Below are 18,987 nucleotides of genomic sequence, written 5' to 3'. Positions count from 1 at the left end.
AAATTTAATTAATAAATAAAGTCCTGAAGAGGGCTGGGATGGGACCCATTTTGGAAATGCAACATCTCCTACGTTCAGGCACTAAGTAAGACTATCTACTCAACCATCAAAAGCACAAGTGTCCAGATGCAAGACCCTTTTCTCTATATCTGAGATGATATAGGTTCTCCTGCTTGAGCAGGGGGCTGGACTAGAAGACCTCCAAGGTCCCTTCCAGCTCTATTCTATTCTATTCTATTCTATTCTATTCTATTCTATTCTATTCTATTCTATTCTATTCTATTCTATTCTACTCTACTCTACTCTACTCTATTCCATTCTTTCCATATTCTATTCTATTCTATTCCATATTCTATTCTATTCTTTCCATATTCTGTTCTATTCTATTCCATATTCTATTCTATTCTTTCCATATTCTATTCTATATTCTATTCTATTCCATATTCTATTCTATTCTATTCTTTCCATATTCTATTCTATTCTATTCCATATTCTATTCTATTCTTCCCATATTCTATTCTATTCTATTCTATTCTATTCTATTCTATTCTATTCTATTCTATTCTATTCTATTCTATTCTATTCTATTCTATTCTATTCTATTCTATTCTAATTTCATTTATTATTATTTCAGGAAAGGTGGCTATAACACAGAGTCTGCCTTCCTCTTTTTGCATATCCATATTCTCCTTCCTTGTGGCAGAAAGATTTCCAAAGCCAGAGTATTCCCAGTAGCGGGATGTTGACATTCTATTCACCCCACCCATTCTACCATCTCCTATCTCACTGCTAACATGAGTGGAAAAAGTTACGAAAACAGAAAACCGTCGACCTGGCTGCCTGATGTCAGATAGCCTCAAAGCAAATAAAACAGCGTCTTTCTTCTCAGCCTTCGGTCCTTATTTATTTAGTGGCCATTAGCCCTCTCTTTCAAGTGGTCTTCTGTTGTCACCACCCGCTTCCAAGGGGACCTTGACCTGCATCCCCCAAAAGGAGGACTATGAAACATGATAGCTGTTTTTTTAAAAAAAAGTGCAGAGAAGAGCAACTAAGATGATTAAAGGCCTGGAGATTAAAACATATGAAGAATGGCTGCAGGATTTGTCTAGTCTAGAGAAAAGGACTGGGTGTGTGTGTCTGTGTGACGTGATAGCAGTCTTCCAGTATTTGAGAGGCTGCCACAAAGAAGAGGGGGTCAAACTATTCTCCAAAGCACCAGAAAGCAACAAAAAACAGCGGTTGGAAACTCATCAAGGAGAGAAGCAACCTGGAATTAAGGAGAAAGTTCCTAACAGTGAGGACAATTAATCAGTGGAACAGCTTGCCTGCATAAATCGTGGGGGCTCCATCACAGAGACTAGGCAGTCACTTGTCTGAGATAGGTTCCCCTGCTTGAGCAGGGGGTTGGACTAGAAGACCTCCAAGGTCCCTTCCAGCTCTATTCTGATTGAATCTCTTCTTGAAAACCTCCAGTGATGGGCCATCCAAACTTCTGAAGGCTTCCTTCCTTTTTGCATTCAAAGCTGGGGATTCTGCCTTCTCCAGTTTGGTATCCTCATCATGTTTTGACCCTATAAAGTATTTTCCATAATTAATGAAGGTTTGATTCTACCCTTCTTAAGAGGGACACACTCGGAAGGATTTTAATGCTGAAGCCTCCAGTTCTCCACAAACGCTCCACAAGATAAGCAAGAACCAAACCCCTGCCATCTGGTCTGTTGCACTAGCCACCTTTTTGCTGGCTGTATTGTCATTTTTTTTGTGTGTGTGGCTGTTGTGAGCTGCCCGGAATCATGGAGAGTCACGGAGCACGTTAAGTTTAACAAATGAGTATTCTTATTAAACCCTGAGCTTTGGGAGATCAGCGTACATCCAACATGGCTTGTTGCTGGGGTGTCAAGGCAGGCCCATGGTCCCCAGCCCATCGGATTTTCCACTCCTAAAAAACCCTCTCCCCCCCCCCACAAGGCTGTCTCCTAAAAGAGATAAAGAGGGATTTTTTAGCGCTTCTTTCACACCTAGGAAGTGTGAAAGCTCTCCAGACAAGGCCCAAGGAATGTTGGTGTCACGGGTTCCTCCCCCACTGTTGTGGTCCTAGCTGGAGGTTGCTTTCCACCCAAGGAAGATCACTTTAAAAGGGAATCTTCTCCTGGCTCCAGAGTCTGAGATTCTTGATTGAGTCAGGGTGCTGGAATGTGGGGTCCATTCTTCACGCATGAGCTTTGCCACCCTAAAGATATAAAGATAGAGGGCATGGAATCCACACGAACGACGGGCAGAGCGCGGAGACAGACAGGTTTCTGGCGAAGAGGATGGGTTCAACAATTCCTTTCCTGTTCTCCTTGTTCCTTACTGCCCACCTCCAAGGCCCATCTGGGGCCCAGCCCATCTCTGGGTCAGAACTAGCAGATTTCAAGGTAAGAGCCATCTGGGGTTGGGTCAAACCTGAGACATGCCTTGGCTAGCTTGGGGAGAACCTCACGTTGTTGATGGCACACTTGCTTGGCACCCCAAGATCCTAGGTCTACAGACAGGTCCAGACAGCAGGTGGTGGGAAGAGACTTTTCTTGAACCGATAGTCTAGTTGGCCTTCACCTTCTAAGTACAATCAGAATAGAGCTGGAAGGGACCTTGGAGGTCTTCTAGTCCAACCCCCCCCCCGCTCAAGCAGGAGACCCTATACCATTTCAGACAGGTGGCTGTCCAGTCTTTTCTTAAAAACCTCCATTGATGAAGCACCCACAACTTCTGAAGGCAAAATTGTGCTCGCTGTTAGGAAGCTTCTCCTTAGTTCCAGGTTGCTTCTCTCCTTTATTAGTTTCCATCCACTGTTTCTTGTTCTGCCTTCTGGTGCTTTGGAGAATAAGTGAACCCCTTCTTCTTTGTGGCAGCCCCTCAAATACTGGAATACTGCTATCATGTCACCCCAAGTCCTTGTTTTCTGTAAACTGGCCATATCAGTCTAAAAAACAAGAAAGTAACACTGATTAATAGGAGACAACACCCAATGCTATGACTGCTGTCTGGCCTTCAAAACCATGGACATAGTCACTGGAAGCTTGTATTCAACCCAGAAAGGATCTCTACTCAATGGGTTAGTGTCTAACAGACCAAGGACTGTTTATGATACATGTGTGAATTGGTCCAAGATAAGACGTTGTAGCGCAGTTGAGAAAAAGACCATTCATTTTGATCTTGCCTTGCTTTCAAGTCTTTAGTCATCTTCTCTTGACTCAGCTTCAAGTCTCCAGATCTACTACTCAGGGGCAGGATTTCCAGTTGTAAATATTTATTAGATCAAAGCAGACGTAGTTATGGGATCATCGATCCTGCTCCTGTTCACCAGCCCTGAAAATCTAGTTATGACACCTTGGTAGGAACCACAAAAGTATCTTCTCTTTCCCAAACTAGTACCTGAAACTGAAGAACGGTTGAAGGAATTGGGTACATCTAGTCTAGTGAAAAGAAGGACTAGGGGTGACAGGATAGCAGTCTTCCAATATTTGAGGGGCTCCAACAAAGATGAGGGGGTCAACCTATTCTCCAAAGCACCACAAGGCAGAAGAAGAAGCAATGGATGGAAACTAATCGAGGAGAGAAGCAATCTAGATCTAAGGAGAAAATTCTTGACAGTGACAACAATCAATCAGTAGAATGGCTTAACTTAGAAGTTGTGGTTGCTCCATCACTGGAGACATTTAAGAAGAGACTGGACAGCCATCTGTCTGAAATGGTATAGGGTCTCCTGCATAAGCAAGGGGTTAGATTAGAAGACCTCCAAAGTTCTTTCCAATTTTGTTATTCTGTTAAATTAATCAGCACAGCCTAATGCTGAAAAAAATGTTGAATTTTCACAACTAATAAGTGGTTGAAGACATACCTGGACAGCCCTAGCTTATTTTTTTTTCCTGGCATGATTCTTGGCTGGTTATGGGTCAGGCGAGCTTGCCTCTGGTCACAAAGGAAGGTAGCCAGGAGCACATAAGGCTGCCACACGCAGAAGACTTTCCTCAGGGAAAGTTAAGTGTTTGTGCCTTTGGTTCTGCAGAAAACCCATCGCCCTGGAAGTTAATCCATGCACCTTAGTTTCTGGAATACGTCGATCGCTTGATTACAAAAACTGAAAAAAAATGTTGAATTTTCACAACTAATAAGTGGTTGAAGACATACCTGGACAGCCCTAGCTTATTTTTTTCCTGGCTTGTCTCTCCATACCCTAGTGGGGATACAGACAACCACTTCAGTAGAGACCGACTTTAAGAGAAGAGTCTGCAAGACGTCTTTTTTCGTTTCCCATTTTGCTCTTAGGATCTTCTGCAACGGATTGAAAGTCAAGTGATGTTGGCAGAAAAGGAGGAAATTGAACGCGATCTGAAGGAAGCCAACGAAGGACCGGCGGGCGATGCAGACCAGCTTATCTCATCCTGGGATGGCGAATACTCAAGACCCCCCAGCGAAGGCGGCGTTGGCCGCGTCAACTGGCAAGCCCCCGAAAGAGCCCCAGCGGCAGCCGTGCGAAACAAACTGGGGGGTTTTTTCCGTGCCCCCCGCAGGTTATCCAGCTGCTTCGGACAACGGCTGGACAGAATAGGGTCAGTGAGCGGACTTGGGTGCAGCAGAAGACACGTAAGTTGCAACCTGGAGAGTTTCCACAATGTCAGTTAAATGGCTGGGGGAGAATCAGTTCAGCATCTGAAGCTCTGTTGACTAGGAAAGCATCCAAACCAGGATTTGGTCAAGTGGTCAGTATCAACTCCCAAGAGTTGATGGACCGAACCCAAGAGCAGTTAAATGGGAGTTAAGAAGTGGTCCAAAAAGGATGGAAGGTCAAGCTGGGGTCAATTAATGTTCTGTAGTCCCTAGTCCTGAAGATGAGGTGTCTACATCCAAACTCAACTGTATTCTTTCTCTGGGCCACGTTATGTGTATGTGGGTATATGCATAATTTATTTTTGTCATGTTTATGCAGTGTATATTGGAGGTGGTGACCCTTTGAGAGCTGTATGCAACAAAATCTCATTTTAATGTATGCTGATTAGTGTGCATTAATAGAGTTATTATTCTATTCTATTATAATTCTATTCTATTCTGCATTCTATTGCATCCTATCCTATCCTATCCTATCCTATCCTATCCTATCCTATCCTATCCTATCCTATCCTATCATTCTATTCTATTCTATTCTATTCTATTCTATTCTATTCTATTCTATTCTATTCTATTCTATTCTATTCCATTCCATTCCATTCCATTCCATTCCATTCCATTCCATTCCATTCCATTCTATTCTATTCTATTCTATCCTATTCTATTCTAATCATTCCATTCCATTCCATTCCCTCTTCATTCTATTCTATTCAGTGGTGGGATTCAACCAGTTCACACAACTTTGGCAGAACCAGTAGCTAATTTTTTGTTGCCCAGGCCCAGAATGGACTTCTGGAAGCGGCATTCACACAGAAAGCCAGTTGTTCACATATATAAATCCCACCACTGTTTCTATTCCATTCCCTCTTTATTCCATTCTATTCCATTCCATTCCATTCTTATCTGTCAGGCTGGGTGACCAGATATGGATGTTCAGCTGCCAGCAAGTTTGGCCTTGTCTATATCAGGGCTTTTCAACCTTTTCACCCATTGTACCCCTTTTAGGATATGGCAACATCTGAGGAACACCAGTCGCCTAGCAAGGTGTTAAAAACTTGACCCCCCCCCAAAAAAGGAAAAAAAGTGATAAAGTACAGGTAGTCCTCAACTTACAACAGTTCACTTAGTGACTGTTTGAAGTTACAATGGCACTGAAAAAGTGCCCTGCAAAAGGAACAGCCGAGAAAGACACCTGCCTGCCCGCTCGGCCGCGTTCTTCCTCCTGTGCGAGGTTTTCATTGTTGTGAGCATTTCTGTTGAGGATTGGCAGCGGGGGTGGGGTAGGGGGTGTTTGGTTTTTATTCCCGTCTGCTGGGTGGTTGCAGCAGGTTTTGGTCACTTCACATGACCCTGGGACACGGTGACTGTCATAAATATGAATCAGTTGCCAAGCATCTCAAAGTAAATCACAAGACCCTGGAGATGCTGCAACATTCCAGCTGATCGGCGCTTCTTCTGGGCTCAGCAGAAGCACCAGGATCAGTGCTGAGCTCCAGCTGGAGCCTGGTGCTGGCGCTTCTGCTGAGCCGTGATAGCTCCAGCCATTTCTCGCTCAGGCTTGTGCGGTGCTACCACCGGTTCAGCCCATTCTCCTCCTCCGCTACCACTTTTCTAGGATGGTCGCATACCACCTGCCAGGTGCCAATGTACCACAGGTGGTACTCATACCACTAGTTGAAAAGCCTTGGTCTATATTATTATCTATAGCACAGTTAAAGTACTATTTATTACATTACTTTCATATAATAAATGTTTGAGAGTGTGTGTGAACAATCTGAAACTCCAGAAAGGATCAATGAGCAGAATTTGGGGACCTCGGGTCTAAATGAAGAGAAGAGTGTTACCTTAAAAGCGTTTGCATTTATAAATTTATCTATAAATGTCAGCTTTTAATGGGTATCTCTCTTTCCAGATAAACAGAAAATGATTATAAGGAGGGTGGGAGCCTTTGAAAACTAGCTTCGAGAAAGGCAGGAAAAAAAAGTCAGTTTTCGGCTCCATATTTAATCCTATTATTCATGTGTTTTGATTTCTAAACTGCCTCCTTCCTGTAAAATAAATTCAAAATCTAACTTGGCCACAGGACTGCAATTTCCAAACATGGGTTGGTAGTTAAGGTAAAAAAAAAACAAACTTTTTTTTTCTTCTTCTTTTGCAGAAGTGAAACTGTGTGGAAGAAATTACCTCATAAGTAAAGGCATTTTTGTTTCATTATGACGAAGATTCTTCCTGCCAACAAAAAAATTATTACACTGATTCCAGAGTATCAGGATTTTGCTCCAGCTCAAATATACCCCACAGTGCAGTTGTGAGGTCCAAGCAAAACCACACAGCACCTGTAAATCAGCTGTTCTCAGGTTAAGAATAGGAAACAAATCCAACGTTTTACCCTAGTCACATGAATTTAAATGAATTTAAAGATCTGCGTGCTTTCCCCTCCGATCTATGCATTCAATCTCCTGGATAACTCGCCACTAGGAATTTTTAAATTCAGCACCAAGGACAGAGACAGGGTGAGTCCTTTCCACCCTGCCCAATTTTTATTGATAAATTAAGAGAATGTAACAATATCTTATCTTCTTCCCCATAAATAAAACCACTGAAGTATGAAGATAAGAGACTGTAACGGGGAAAAGTATTGTTTTCCAAAATTGTGCAGGCCAAGAAAATAACCTTAAAATGGCTTGTTGACAAAATTCTGTACTAAGGTATTTGTGGGAAAATTTGAATGATTGTGCCTCCTCATACTTTGAATTATTAAAGGAATCGATTTTGAGAGAGATTTTTCATCCCTTCTGGTTTGAATAGGCACATGAACAAGCCTTGTGCAATTGCTGGGATACAGTGAGAAGATATTTAATTATGGGCTTTATTTAATCTGCACACAACAAAGGCTTTGTGGAACACTGGTATGATTAAATAAACAAGACTTTAATGACCTTTGTGTGTAGTTATCTTTCTTGTGTGTATGTGTGTAAATGATTTGTGTAACTCAGCATCTCAACTGACTGTGAATTTACATTTTAACACAGAGATGTAGGTCTTTGGTTATTCGGGTTTTCTCCCGCATAAAATTGGAAGTGTCTTGGCAATCTTTCGACGAAGTCCCATTCGTCATCTTCAGGCTGGTGTTTTCGGCTTCGTGCTTCTAGGAGCAATGCTCCTAGAATATATGAGTAGAGTAGAATAGAGCTGGAAGGGACCTTGGAGGTCTTCTAGTCCAGCTCCCCGTTTAAGCAGGTGAACATATACCATCTCAGATAAGTGACTGTCCAGTCTCTTCTTAAAAACCTCCAGTGATGGAGTGACCACAATTTCTGGTGGCAAGCTGTTCCACTGGTTAATTGTCCTCACTGTTAGGAAGTTTCTCCTTAATTCTAGGTTGCTTCTCTCTCTCTCACACACACACACACACATGTGGGGATCGCAAAAAAAAAAAAAACCCACTCTACTTAAAGCTGTTTGCTCTTTCAGAGGTATCACTAGGATATATTGTTCCTCAGAAGGGAAAATTCCAGTTGACAAAAACTAGGCTCAGACACGCCAAAATGTCTTCAAAGCGGTAACAAAGAGGCTATTTCTGAGACAGAGCATAAAAACGACAAGATTATAAATAAAAAAAATTAACTATCTTTGCATTAAGTCAGTGGTTCTCAACCTTTTTAATGCCGTGACCCCCAACTGGTCGTAAGTTGAGGACTACTCAACCGGTCGTAAGTCGAGGACTACTCAACTGGTGCAGCACCGTTTGCAGAATGGGACTTTTGGCGGGCTCAGCAGGGCAGAGACAGCCTGGACAATTCCTATTGGCTTTTGAAAGCCAATAGAATTAGACTCTATTCAAGAGAGTCTATTCTATTGGCTTTCAAAAGCCAATAGAATAAAAGGGAGTAGCCCAGCTAAGGAAAAGGGGGGAAAAATGGCGGACTGCGTTGTTTGGCGACCCGTGAAATGGTTGTTCGACCCCAAATGGGCTCCCGACCCACAGGTTGAGAATCACTGCATTAAGTGCTTATTCAAGATGACAAATGACCCAGCAATTGGGCACGCATAATATAGGAAACTCGGCTATAGTAGTTTTAAAACTGTCTCTTTTTTTAATGCATTGGGAATTTAATGCCTTGGGCAAACTCCGGGGTGGACTGTTTTGTGATTTAACATTTGTGCCAATCCAGAGAATGGGCTCCTGAGGTTCAGGATACAAACACAAGGTTGCCAATAGCGATGGGAGAGAAATTCATTCAATGATGGAAAAACACAGCTGAGTGTATGATAAACCTGTTGCTGTTGCCTCTGGCTAATGTCCACGCGAAGTAAAGTCCAAACGCATCTGGGAGAAAGTGAAAGCAAGCTTTCATTTGTTCGGAAGCACGCTACCTTTAGATACCTTTGAATATCGTATCATGGAAACTAAGAGGAAGTTGTCAGAGCTCCTTTTTTTTAAGCATTCCAATAAGCTTTAAAACGTCTCTGGGTAGAAAAATGCTCATTTGCGAATATAGAAAAGAAATAACCAATCTCTCTTTTTTTGTTTTACTTTTCTTCCTCTTACTGGTAAATAAAAAAAAAATGCAACAAAGCTGAACATTGGGGGGGGGAAATCAAAAACGACGAGACTTAATGACAGAGATCTGGTGGACCCCAAAGACAAAGGAGGATTTTTATTGTTGTCTTTTTTTGGTAAATAAAATAAAAATGCAACAAAGCTGAACACGGGGGGGGGGGGGGGGGAGAATCAAAAACGGCAAGGAAGACTCAATAACAGAGATCTGGGCGGACCCAAAGACATAAAGGAGGATTTTTATTGTGGTCTTTTTTTTTTTTAAAGAGAAGAACCATGGTTATAGAATACAAGTGCTCAAACCCAAATTTATATATATATATAAATTTATATATATATCCAGCACATACTCTGCCCCGAGTGCTTTGAAACATTATTAAAAAAACAAAAATGTTACGCACACAAACAAAAAAATTAGTTCCCCGTGATTTGACTGGCGACGATAAGGGAAAGTGCAATTGGAAATGAAAATATTGATAAGAGCTTATAAAACCCAAGGAATGTCCCGTGTGCTTCTCCCTCCGGAATGGATATTAATACTGTTGAAGTGACGAGAGAGCAGAAATAACAAGAATTCCTAGAGTGTCCATGAAAATCCTAGAGGGGCCTATCAACCCGGAACTGGCCGGTGAGGTGGGCCCGGCCAATTCCACGTGGAAATGTTAATTAAATCAGGGTTGTGTGGGAAGGCGAGAAAAACCTCTTCATCACTTGTAAAGACAGAAGACAATTCTCAACCCAATTGGAGAGATTGTGTTGTTTTATGGGAATCGCTTTCTCTTCATTCAATTCTGAGCTATGATTTTAAGACGGGGCAAAGGGCAAACCTGAAGGGTGGAACTGGATTTTTAAAAAATCTTTGATTATAGTGCACACATTAAAACACACATATCGACCCCTGGGAGGAAAGAGAGATTTGTCATCTGGACCGTGAAACAAAAACAGGCTAACAAATGTGGCACCTACTTTTTGACAATGTAGTGTAGTGTCGCCTGAATTTCTAGGGCTACCTTATTTTTTTTAAAATAAAATAAAAAATATTATCCCCGGCCTAAGATGCCAACAATTGGGCAATACAGATGAACCTAGCCGAGAATGCAAGTTTTTCACTCTCTGACACTTTTAAGCTTCTAGAAAAGAGGAGGGAAGCTATAACTGGTCAGCAATCCTACAAAATATTAACTTGGCATTTTTTTCCTCATCCACTTTTAAAGCATTAAAGTAGATATAGAATGAATTATTTTTATTTCTCCTCCCCCCCTTTTCTCTCTCTCTTTCTCTGAATTCTGGAATTCTCAAAGGAAAGTAGAACAAAACCATCTTAGCTTCCTGGGTAAATAAGAATATTGGTTTCTTTCCCTCCCACAAGCACACGGCCATTTATAGACCGAACTTTAGAGTCAAATGCCCATTTGCCCAGCACAACAAAGTCAAAAATCAGCCAGGATAAATTTGGTCTTGCAGCAGTTCAAAGGGAATGTTTTGAGGGCTGAGGCCATGGAAGACAGGCCTGCCGGGAATTGCTAACAGCGCTGAAACGGGACCTGTTCTAACCAGAAATGGTTGTAAAGAGGGCTGGGGAAGGGAACACCTTGGGAAATGAAAATGACATCTATTTTTTTAAGGTCAAGAGCGGGAGGGGGCAAAGGAGGAGCTGCAATCTCGTTTGGCTTGAGAAGGGAGCGAAGAAATATTAGAAAAGGGGAGGGGGGGAGATAAAACTGAGTATCCCAGAGAAGTGAACGTAAAAAAAAAAAAAAAAAAAAAAAAAACACCTTGCAAAGGCATTCCTGTCTTGAGTAGACAGAACCAGTATTCAAAAATTGGACTTCCGCTCAGCGCCCAGACCAGGTCACTCCAAAATAGGTAGGGATAATCTATTACTGGAAAGCAGGAGGAGGGGAAAAAAACAAAACAATACTGCATGGGAGACTTAATTAGCATCAAAAGGCATAAAAACTTTGTAGCCTAAGCCGGGAAATGGAATTGTTTCGTTGCTGATAAAACCAGCAGGCAAATAAGTCAGGAATCGTTACGTTTTGTCACCTTACCAAATCTGAAGTCTTTCCAGATTGCAACCAAGTGCCGTCCCAGCCCCACTGGAATTTTTGGGGAGAATCTGGCCAAATTTTGAGTGAATGAGCCCCCCCATACAGGCATTCTTCTTCTTCTTCAGCAGAGACCCCCTGAGGGCAGCGGCATGGATTAAGTCCTGCAACCAAAGGGGGGGGGCGGGGGCTGGAAAAAGCTAGGCTCTCCCTACAAGCATCAACAACTGTGCTTTATCAAGGCTGTATCAGCTCTCGTCCAAGTCTGAATTTCTGCTTTCCCTCGGAAAGAGATTTATGCAAAGGTTAAACACACACACACACAAACGCACACAAAGCCGGAGCTACAAAGACAGGAGTCTGCCAGAGTGGCCTGCGCAAGAGCCAGTGGGATGAGGCTAGTTAGGAAGGCCAGACCGGTCCCAGCCGGCTCTAGGCCTGTGTGTGCGAGCCAGCCAGGATGGAAAAGCTCTTGAAGGCAGCCGAGCCAGACCCCTCCCGGATCCATTCCGGTCCCACCTGGGTATTCCTCATCATTATTAAATGAAATGCTGCAAATTACAGTCCTTCTGCAAAAACCAGATTTGGTGAAGGTAACAACCTGGGGGGAGGGGAGGGCTGTGCAGGGAGGGTCATGCCAGGGCAAGGAAAACAGCCACCACCTGCAGAGAACAAAAGGCGCTGGCATCAACAACACCTCCCCCCCAAGACCCCCCCTTCCAGGCAATGTCTGGCGGAAAGGACAGGAAAAGTCAGAAGTTATTTGGGAACACCCCTGCACAGGGCTCAGATTTTGAAGAATTGGGAGAGAATGCCCTCCCCAGCCAGAAACAGAGGAAGGGGGGGGGGCTGGCAAATAGCAAGAGAGGAAGCACAGAGGACGGGGAATGATGAGGAAGTGGGGGATCAGCCAAGCTGGAAAACAGCATGCAAAGAGGGGCTGGATAGCAAGAAGAGCTGACAGGGATTGAATTGAACATCAATAAGTACCGCTTTGGTCCTGCCAGACAATATGCTCCCCGCCCCCCACCCCCTCAAGGGCTGAAAAAGTTGGTTCCTTCTCTGCAAGGCACTGCCTGTGCATCAGATTAAAAACAGGGCTCGGTTTGAAGATCGGCACCCAAAGGAGGGGAAGGTGCTCGGGAATCAGGTTAAACAGCTCCCTGGTTGCAGCAACAGCAGCTCCGACGGGATTCCCCCACTCTTGCAAAGATTTCGAGGACCGAGGGGGCTCCATCCGAATCTCCGCGAAGCAGAGGCTTCCTTGGGGACCCTGGGGGTGGGGGTGGAACTCAGAAAGACGTCAACACAAGAGAAAGATGGAGAGGGGTGCCAAAGGCAGAAGCCCTAGTCGGAAAATCCAACTTTTTTCAGCTTTGTCCTCTTTCAACCGTATCCAAGGTAGGATACCTTCATTAAACCGAGAAGCCGGTGGCTACGTTTGGAGCAGAGATACGGAGTCCCAACCAGCCCAAAAGAGGGAAGCCTGCAATATTTTGGGGGGGAAAAAAGTCAGCAAGAGGAAACATGAGTCTCTCTCTCTCTCTCTGGAATAAGGTAGAGATGTAATCCTTTCGGATGCCCGCAGGGTTGGGCAATGAAGCACTGAGATGGTTTGGTCTGAATCCACTGAGAAGCGCACGGCTTGCCAGGACAGGACAGACAGCTTTCAAGATTTTCCACATATTATGCTTCCCCCTCCCCAGCTTGAAGGATGTACAGTTTACGGCTCCAAAAAGAGGGCAACCACAAGTGCACACGATGGGCCCAGGAATCCCCAGAAGGTAGGAGGAGGGGGGGGCACTGGAGATGGAGGAGGCGAGAGACGAGGTTAGGTGGTGTGGTAATGCTGGCGCAGCCTGGCCTGGAGGAACTCGTGGGTCAGGTTGTGTCGCGTAATAATGCCCACAATCTGGAAGAACAGGAGGGGGGGGGGGGAGAGAAAAAGGCAAGTGAGTTTGTCAAGCGTGAAAGCAAAAAAACAAAACAAAAACAAAACAAAAAAAAACCACGACAGAGGCTTCGGCTTTTCTGAATCAGGCGGGGGGACTCAGTTGCCTTCTGGTTTCACCCTGCCCCGCCCTCTGCAGTGTTGCAGAATATTCCTTCCCCTCCCCCCCCCAGCAACTTTTTCTACGGTGATTTGTCTGAATTCGGCTCAGCGGGGAGGGCAGTCCTGTTCCGCTGAGGTCTACTCCCAGGAATGGGACAAGGGAAGCCGAACCCATCAAACCGGGGCAAAAAACCCACCGGAAAAGGGCACCCAAATACTCTGCCCTAATTCCCCCACCCCCCCAAAAAAAGTTATTTTGAAATTTCAAAGCATGCTCTGCTCTCAAACTGAAGCAGAGCTGGAAGGGAAGAACGGAAGTGGATTCTGCTATCCATCAACATTCCTCCTGTTTTAGAATTAACCTAAGGTGAAGGAAAGACTCTAAAGCAGCTGTGTTGAAGTCCTCAAATCTTAAAAGCTGCCAAGGTTGGACACCCCTGCTCTAAAGTGGCCTTTGCAGCAAGTTCAACAAGCGGTTTCAGGAAGAGACCCGGAGTTACAAGCCGATGACCTTTTTTCTAGGCCATCTGAGAGCTCCAGCGCCATTTGTGGGCCTGCAGCGCCATCTGGTGGGGAAACCTCAACCTCTTTCACCCAGATTCAACTTTAAGCGAGTGCAAAGTACCAATCAGCTCAGAAAAGAGGCAAGTTTGTTCAAACAAGACAAGACTCACCTCCCCGACGGCATTCACCACCGGCAAGTGCCTCAGCCCCATCGTCCGGAAGAGGTTGAAGACTTGGGAGATGTGAGCATTGGGAGAAATGGTGAAGGGAGAAGGGTTCATGTAAGGCGTGACGTCCTGTTGGAGAGAAAAACGCTGGTGACTTTCGAGTTCAAATTTTGATCGGTTTATCGAAATATAAAATACAAAAATACGAAGAGAAATGAAAATGCTTTTTTCCCCTTTTCTTCTTTACCCTATACTTTTTCCTCTTCCCCATTTCCTCCCGTTTTCCCCCTTTGTTTTCAAAAGCTTGCGACTTTCACAGAGGAATTTATTTAGGCAAATGAAGCCTCTCCAAAATCTGCATTCCAAGTCTCCAAGCATTTGTCCTATAACCTGTTCTGGACAGGCAACCTCCAAAAACAACAACAACAACAAAAAAAACCAAAACAAAACACAGAGGTATGGAAAACAGTCTAGAAAAATTCCAAGACATGCAGAAGTGTCTTTTCTAGGAAACAAGGTAGAAACCACAGCAACTGCGAGGAGGAGGAGGCCTTACCACAATCATGCGTGGATTCAAGAGTGTAAGATCTAGGTCATGTATGTCCGGATAGCGTGGGTAATCTTCTGACATATCTGCATACGAGAGACGAGGCTGGTTGGCACTCTGAGATGGGGTGAAACAAGAAGAAATAAAGACACCGCTTCTCCTAACATGCTAAAAGGAAATCCTAACAGGGCTTCTGGTTGAAAAAATAATAATAATTGGGACATTAATGCAAGGATCTCTCCTATCCCAGAAAAATCTGCTGGATTATCATCTATTCAGACAGAACTCACCGACTGATTCTCTGCATAGCAGATTCCTCGGACAAGTAAAGTGACCAGCTGTGAGCGCAAGATCAAGCCGTGGAAAGTCAGAGGCCGGAAGCGTTCCTCCATTGTCCACTCCTCGCTGGGGGACTGGTCTGGATACAGATTGGGATAGGGAGTGTATCTGGAAGGAACCACACAACTTCATTATGGATGGATGGAGAGAGAAATGTAATGGAAGGAAGGAAGGAAGGAAGGAAGGAAGGGAGGGAGGGAGGGAGGGAGGGAGGGAGGGAGGAAGGAAGGAAGGAAGGAAGGAAGGAAGGAAGGAAGGAAGGAAGGAAGGAAGGAAGGAGAGATGTGATGGAAGGGGAGGTGGGATGGATGGATGTGATGGAAGGATGGATGGAAGAAAGGGGAGATTGAATGCATGGATAGATGGAAAAAGGAGGAAGGAAAGAAAGAAGGAGAGATGTGATGGAAGAGGAGGTGAGATGGATGGATGTGATGGAAGGATGGAAGGAATGGGAAATGGGATGGATGGAAGGAAGGAAGGACGGAGTAATGGAAGGGGAGATGGGATGGATGGATGGATGGAAGGAGGGAAGGAAGGAAGGAAGGAAGGAAGGAAGGAAGGAAGGAAGGAAGGAAGGAAGGAAGGAGAGAGGTGATGGAAGGGGAGATGGAATGGATGGATCGGTTGCGTTTATCAGCTTCTAAAAATGTCCACATTTGTTCCTTGCGCAGTCAAGGAAGAGCTTGAAGGCAACTTGAGCAAACTAGGATCCATGAAAGATCTATCAAAAATTAGCTGGTTTTTAATTGCCAAGCTCTTTGATATATAAGAAGGAATCTACTAATCCTGCTGGCCTCTCCATATAGGCAGCCAAGGGTCCAACTCCGCTTTTCCAGGGCTTTAGTACTTTCCAAGAGGGACAGCGCCCCCTTCCCCATGCTCACTTCCGCTCTAACATCTGCTGCAGCATGTCCTCCGTCTCTGGGGGCTCCTCGGCAGCACTGTGCTCATCACACACATTCCTCAGCTCGCTGGAGGGATAGGACTTCATGGACTGGCTACGTTTACGCTGCTCGGCCGCCCGGGTGAGGATGCTGGATTTCTGGAACAGGGAAAGGGGGACTCTGTTTACCCAAGGTTCACTTCAGGGCAACATCCAGGATTGTTTCATTCAAGTCAGCCCCCAGAATCAAAAACAAGATCCGTCTGTCTACTCTAAACATACTGCGGCCATTTTAATTATGCCTAAAAAGATAAAAACGACCCCATTTTGACTGGGCCTGACTGACACGACAAATGTCCTTTCTCTGCAACACAACAGAGGGGTTTACTATTAGGTTTTTCTTGAGAATTTTTTCACTTTTTCAGTTGAGCCTGGAGATCTGAAATTCTCTCAGAACGGAGCTTGGAATCTCAATTTAAGGCTTGGAATCTCAATTTAAACGAGCTGAAACCCCGTTTGACTTTCATTTTGCTGATGTCAAACAGGCAACATTTATGCACAGCTAACTGACCGAGTTCTTCAGAACTGGGACATCCCTGTGAATGCTGGTTAAGCCCTGCCTGGTTAGTCTCACGGTTTTCCCAGTTGCAATGTGTGGCTGTGAAAGTTGGACCACAAGAAAGGCTGAGCACCAAAGAATGGAGGCCTTTGAACTCTGGGGCTGGAGAAGAGTCCTGCGAGTCCCCCGGACTGCAAGGCGATCCAACCGGTCAGTCCTGGAGGATGTCAACCCCAACTGCTCTTTAGAAGGCCAGATCCTGAAGTGGAAACTCAAATACTTTGGCCACCTAATGAGAAGGAAGGACTCACTGGAGAAGAGCCTAATGCTGGGAAAGATTGAGGGCCATAGAAGAAGGGGACGACAGAGGATGAGATGGCTGGATGGAGTCACTGAAGCAGGAGGCGTGAACTTAAATGGACTCCAGAAGATGGTAGAGGACAGGAAGACCTGGAGGAACGTTGTCCATGGGGTCGCGATGGGTCGGACATGACTTCACAACTAACAACAACAGTTAGTCTCACAAGCTCACAAACTCAATGCATATTAACATACACACAAAATGCAAAACGCATAAAACTAAAAAAAAATCTGTTTTATTGAAAGCTGAGCAACGGACTCACTAATCGACATTTGCCGCGGTTTCTGCTCCAGAGGAACAAGGACACCATCGATCGGAGCTCACCTTGAACTTAATGTTGTTGCTGATCAGCTGGTCCCACTTCATAAACTCTTTCTCGTAGGCCCGGTTCTCGGTCACCACTGGGAAGGCGTGATGGACCGTGGTCCGGAGAATGCTGACCAGGGACTGGATCCGGGTGTGCGGATAGACGTACATCAGGTGGGGCTCCATGATGTCGCTCGCCCTGAGCCTTGAGTGACAGAAAGGTTGGGATTAAATCAAAAGCCGGCTTCCGAAGTAGCCAGACAACTTGAGTCCGAGCTGGCAGATGTTCCCAGCCTTAAGATCCGCCGACATTACTTGTCCATCTCTGTTCTGACTTCCCACTCCAGCAGGGGGACCCCACGCAAGGCCACGTAGATGTCGTAAATCCCCTGGTTGAAGAGGTCACCGGTCCACTTGGCCACCTGCAAACGGAAGGGGGGACAGGCTAGAGTTGGTTCCTCTGACTCCTTGCAAACCCCAATTCTCATTTTGACCGAAGGAGTTACTCGGATGAGTAACAAAATGCCTCAGTTTGAATAAACTTGGGTCCAGTTGCCCCGATTTCACCTTTTCAAATACTTTTGGCCTGGATGACTGACTCTTGATTTTTCACATTGCTTTTTCATTTTGGAGAGAACACCCCCACCCCACCCTGCGCAGTTTGTATGGCAAGAGTTGGTTCATTCCAACGACCCTGACTCTCTGCCTACCCAACTTGGATGAAGAAGTTGCTTGGAGGGATAACGAAACATCACAGTTTGAATAAACTAGGGTCCAGTTGCCCTGATTTAAGCCTTTTCAGGTAAGGGGGACAGGTGTCTGAACACGGCTTCCGTGACATAATATAGTTTGATGATGCTGGCCTGTCATTGTTCCCACCATCTGGGAGGACTTTATAATAATAATAATAAAGTTGGACGGGACCTTGGAGGTCATCTAGTCCAACCCCCTGCTCAGGCAGGAAACCCTATACCATTTCAGATAAATGGCTGTCCAGTCTCTTCTTAAAAACCTCCAGTGTTGGAGCATTCAACGTTTCTGGAGGCAGGTTGTTCCACTGGCTAATTGTTAATTTCTCCTTAGTTCTAGGTTGCTTCTCTCCTTGATTAGTTTCCACCCATTGCTTCTTGTCCTGCCTTCAGGCGCCTTGGAGAATAGCTTGACTCCCTCTACTTTGTGGCAGCCCCCGAGATACTGGAAGACTGCTATCATGTCCCCCCTTGTCCTTCTCTTCCTTAACCTAGACATCCCCAATTCCAGCAACCGTTCCTTATGTTTTAGCCTCCAGTCCCCTGATCATCTTTTTTGCTCTTCTCTGCACTCTTTCCAGACTACTTGTGTTTCCCGAAAAATAAGATCGTGTCTTAGATTAATTTTTGCTCCAAAGGACACATTAGGGCTTATTTTCCAGTTAGGGCTTATATTTGGAGAAATATGGTACTAAATGTGTCAGGCTGGTTGATGATTTTAACTGGGGCTTATTTTGGGGGTAGGGCTTCTATTAGGAGCAACCTGAAAAACCATGCTAGGGCTTATCTTCCAGTTGGGTCTTATTTTCAGGGAAACACAGTACATTAAGTGGCTCATAGAACATACAATAACAAGGTTAAGGAGGGGCCCTGGAGGTCTTCTAGTCCAACCCCTTGCTCAAGCAGGAGAGCTTATACCATTCTGGGGAAATGGCTGGCCAACCAACGAATCCAAAAGGCCCAGGGCCAAGTCCTACGATCCCCAGATGGTTAAAGCTATCCAGTGTTGGGGCATTCGCGGCTTCAAGGCCCGACGGCTGCAGGGACTCACCATCAGGGTGATCATGATGGGCAACCCGTAGGTGATCTCGTTGGTAGACTCGATCAGGATAACGGTGAGGCTGATGGACATGCGGACCACCCCGCCCAGGAAGGCGGCCGCTCCAATCAGAGCAAAGGTGCCGGAGTAGACGTGATCCAGGCCGATGTAGCTGGGAGGGAGGGAGGAAGCAGAGCAGAGCGGTTACCAGGGAGGCCTCCGGA

At 45.1% G+C, this 18,987-nt stretch overlaps 2 protein-coding genes across 2 annotated transcripts in view; one reads left to right on the top strand and one right to left on the bottom strand.

The window, feature by feature from the left end:
- Positions 1-2,253: 2,253 nt before the first annotated feature.
- On the top strand, positions 2,254-7,586 carry LOC120313275 (natriuretic peptides A-like). The gene is made up of 3 exons (XM_039355016.1): positions 2,254-2,417; positions 4,309-4,626; positions 6,806-7,586. Exons 1-3 carry the CDS (start codon positions 2,313-2,315, stop codon positions 6,809-6,811), a joined length of 429 nt encoding a protein of 142 aa, XP_039210950.1. The 5' UTR covers positions 2,254-2,312; the 3' UTR covers positions 6,812-7,586.
- Positions 7,587-9,432: 1,846 nt separating this feature from the next.
- CLCN6 (chloride voltage-gated channel 6) overlaps positions 9,433-18,987 on the bottom strand; it is a 31,523-nt gene continuing 21,968 nt past the window's right edge. Inside the window, exons 16-23 of the mRNA XM_039355019.1 lie at positions 18,776-18,935; positions 17,291-17,397; positions 16,994-17,180; positions 15,751-15,908; positions 14,818-14,974; positions 14,537-14,644; positions 13,984-14,109; positions 9,433-13,168 (exon numbers count right to left, since the gene is read on the bottom strand). Coding sequence (XP_039210953.1) covers positions 13,088-13,168; positions 13,984-14,109; positions 14,537-14,644; positions 14,818-14,974; positions 15,751-15,908; positions 16,994-17,180; positions 17,291-17,397; positions 18,776-18,935 — 1,084 coding nt within the window. The 3' untranslated portion in view covers positions 9,433-13,087. The remainder of the gene's footprint in view (positions 13,169-13,983; positions 14,110-14,536; positions 14,645-14,817; positions 14,975-15,750; positions 15,909-16,993; positions 17,181-17,290; positions 17,398-18,775; positions 18,936-18,987) is intronic.

Source organism: Crotalus tigris, unplaced genomic scaffold, assembly GCF_016545835.1.
Source record: "Crotalus tigris isolate CLP2741 ecotype Arizona unplaced genomic scaffold, ASM1654583v1 scf7180000018590.67127310178:1205815, whole genome shotgun sequence".
Lineage (NCBI taxonomy): Eukaryota > Metazoa > Chordata > Lepidosauria > Squamata > Viperidae > Crotalus > Crotalus tigris.
Note: the sequence above shows the minus strand (reverse complement) of the source record. Positions and strands in the feature narration are given on the sequence as shown.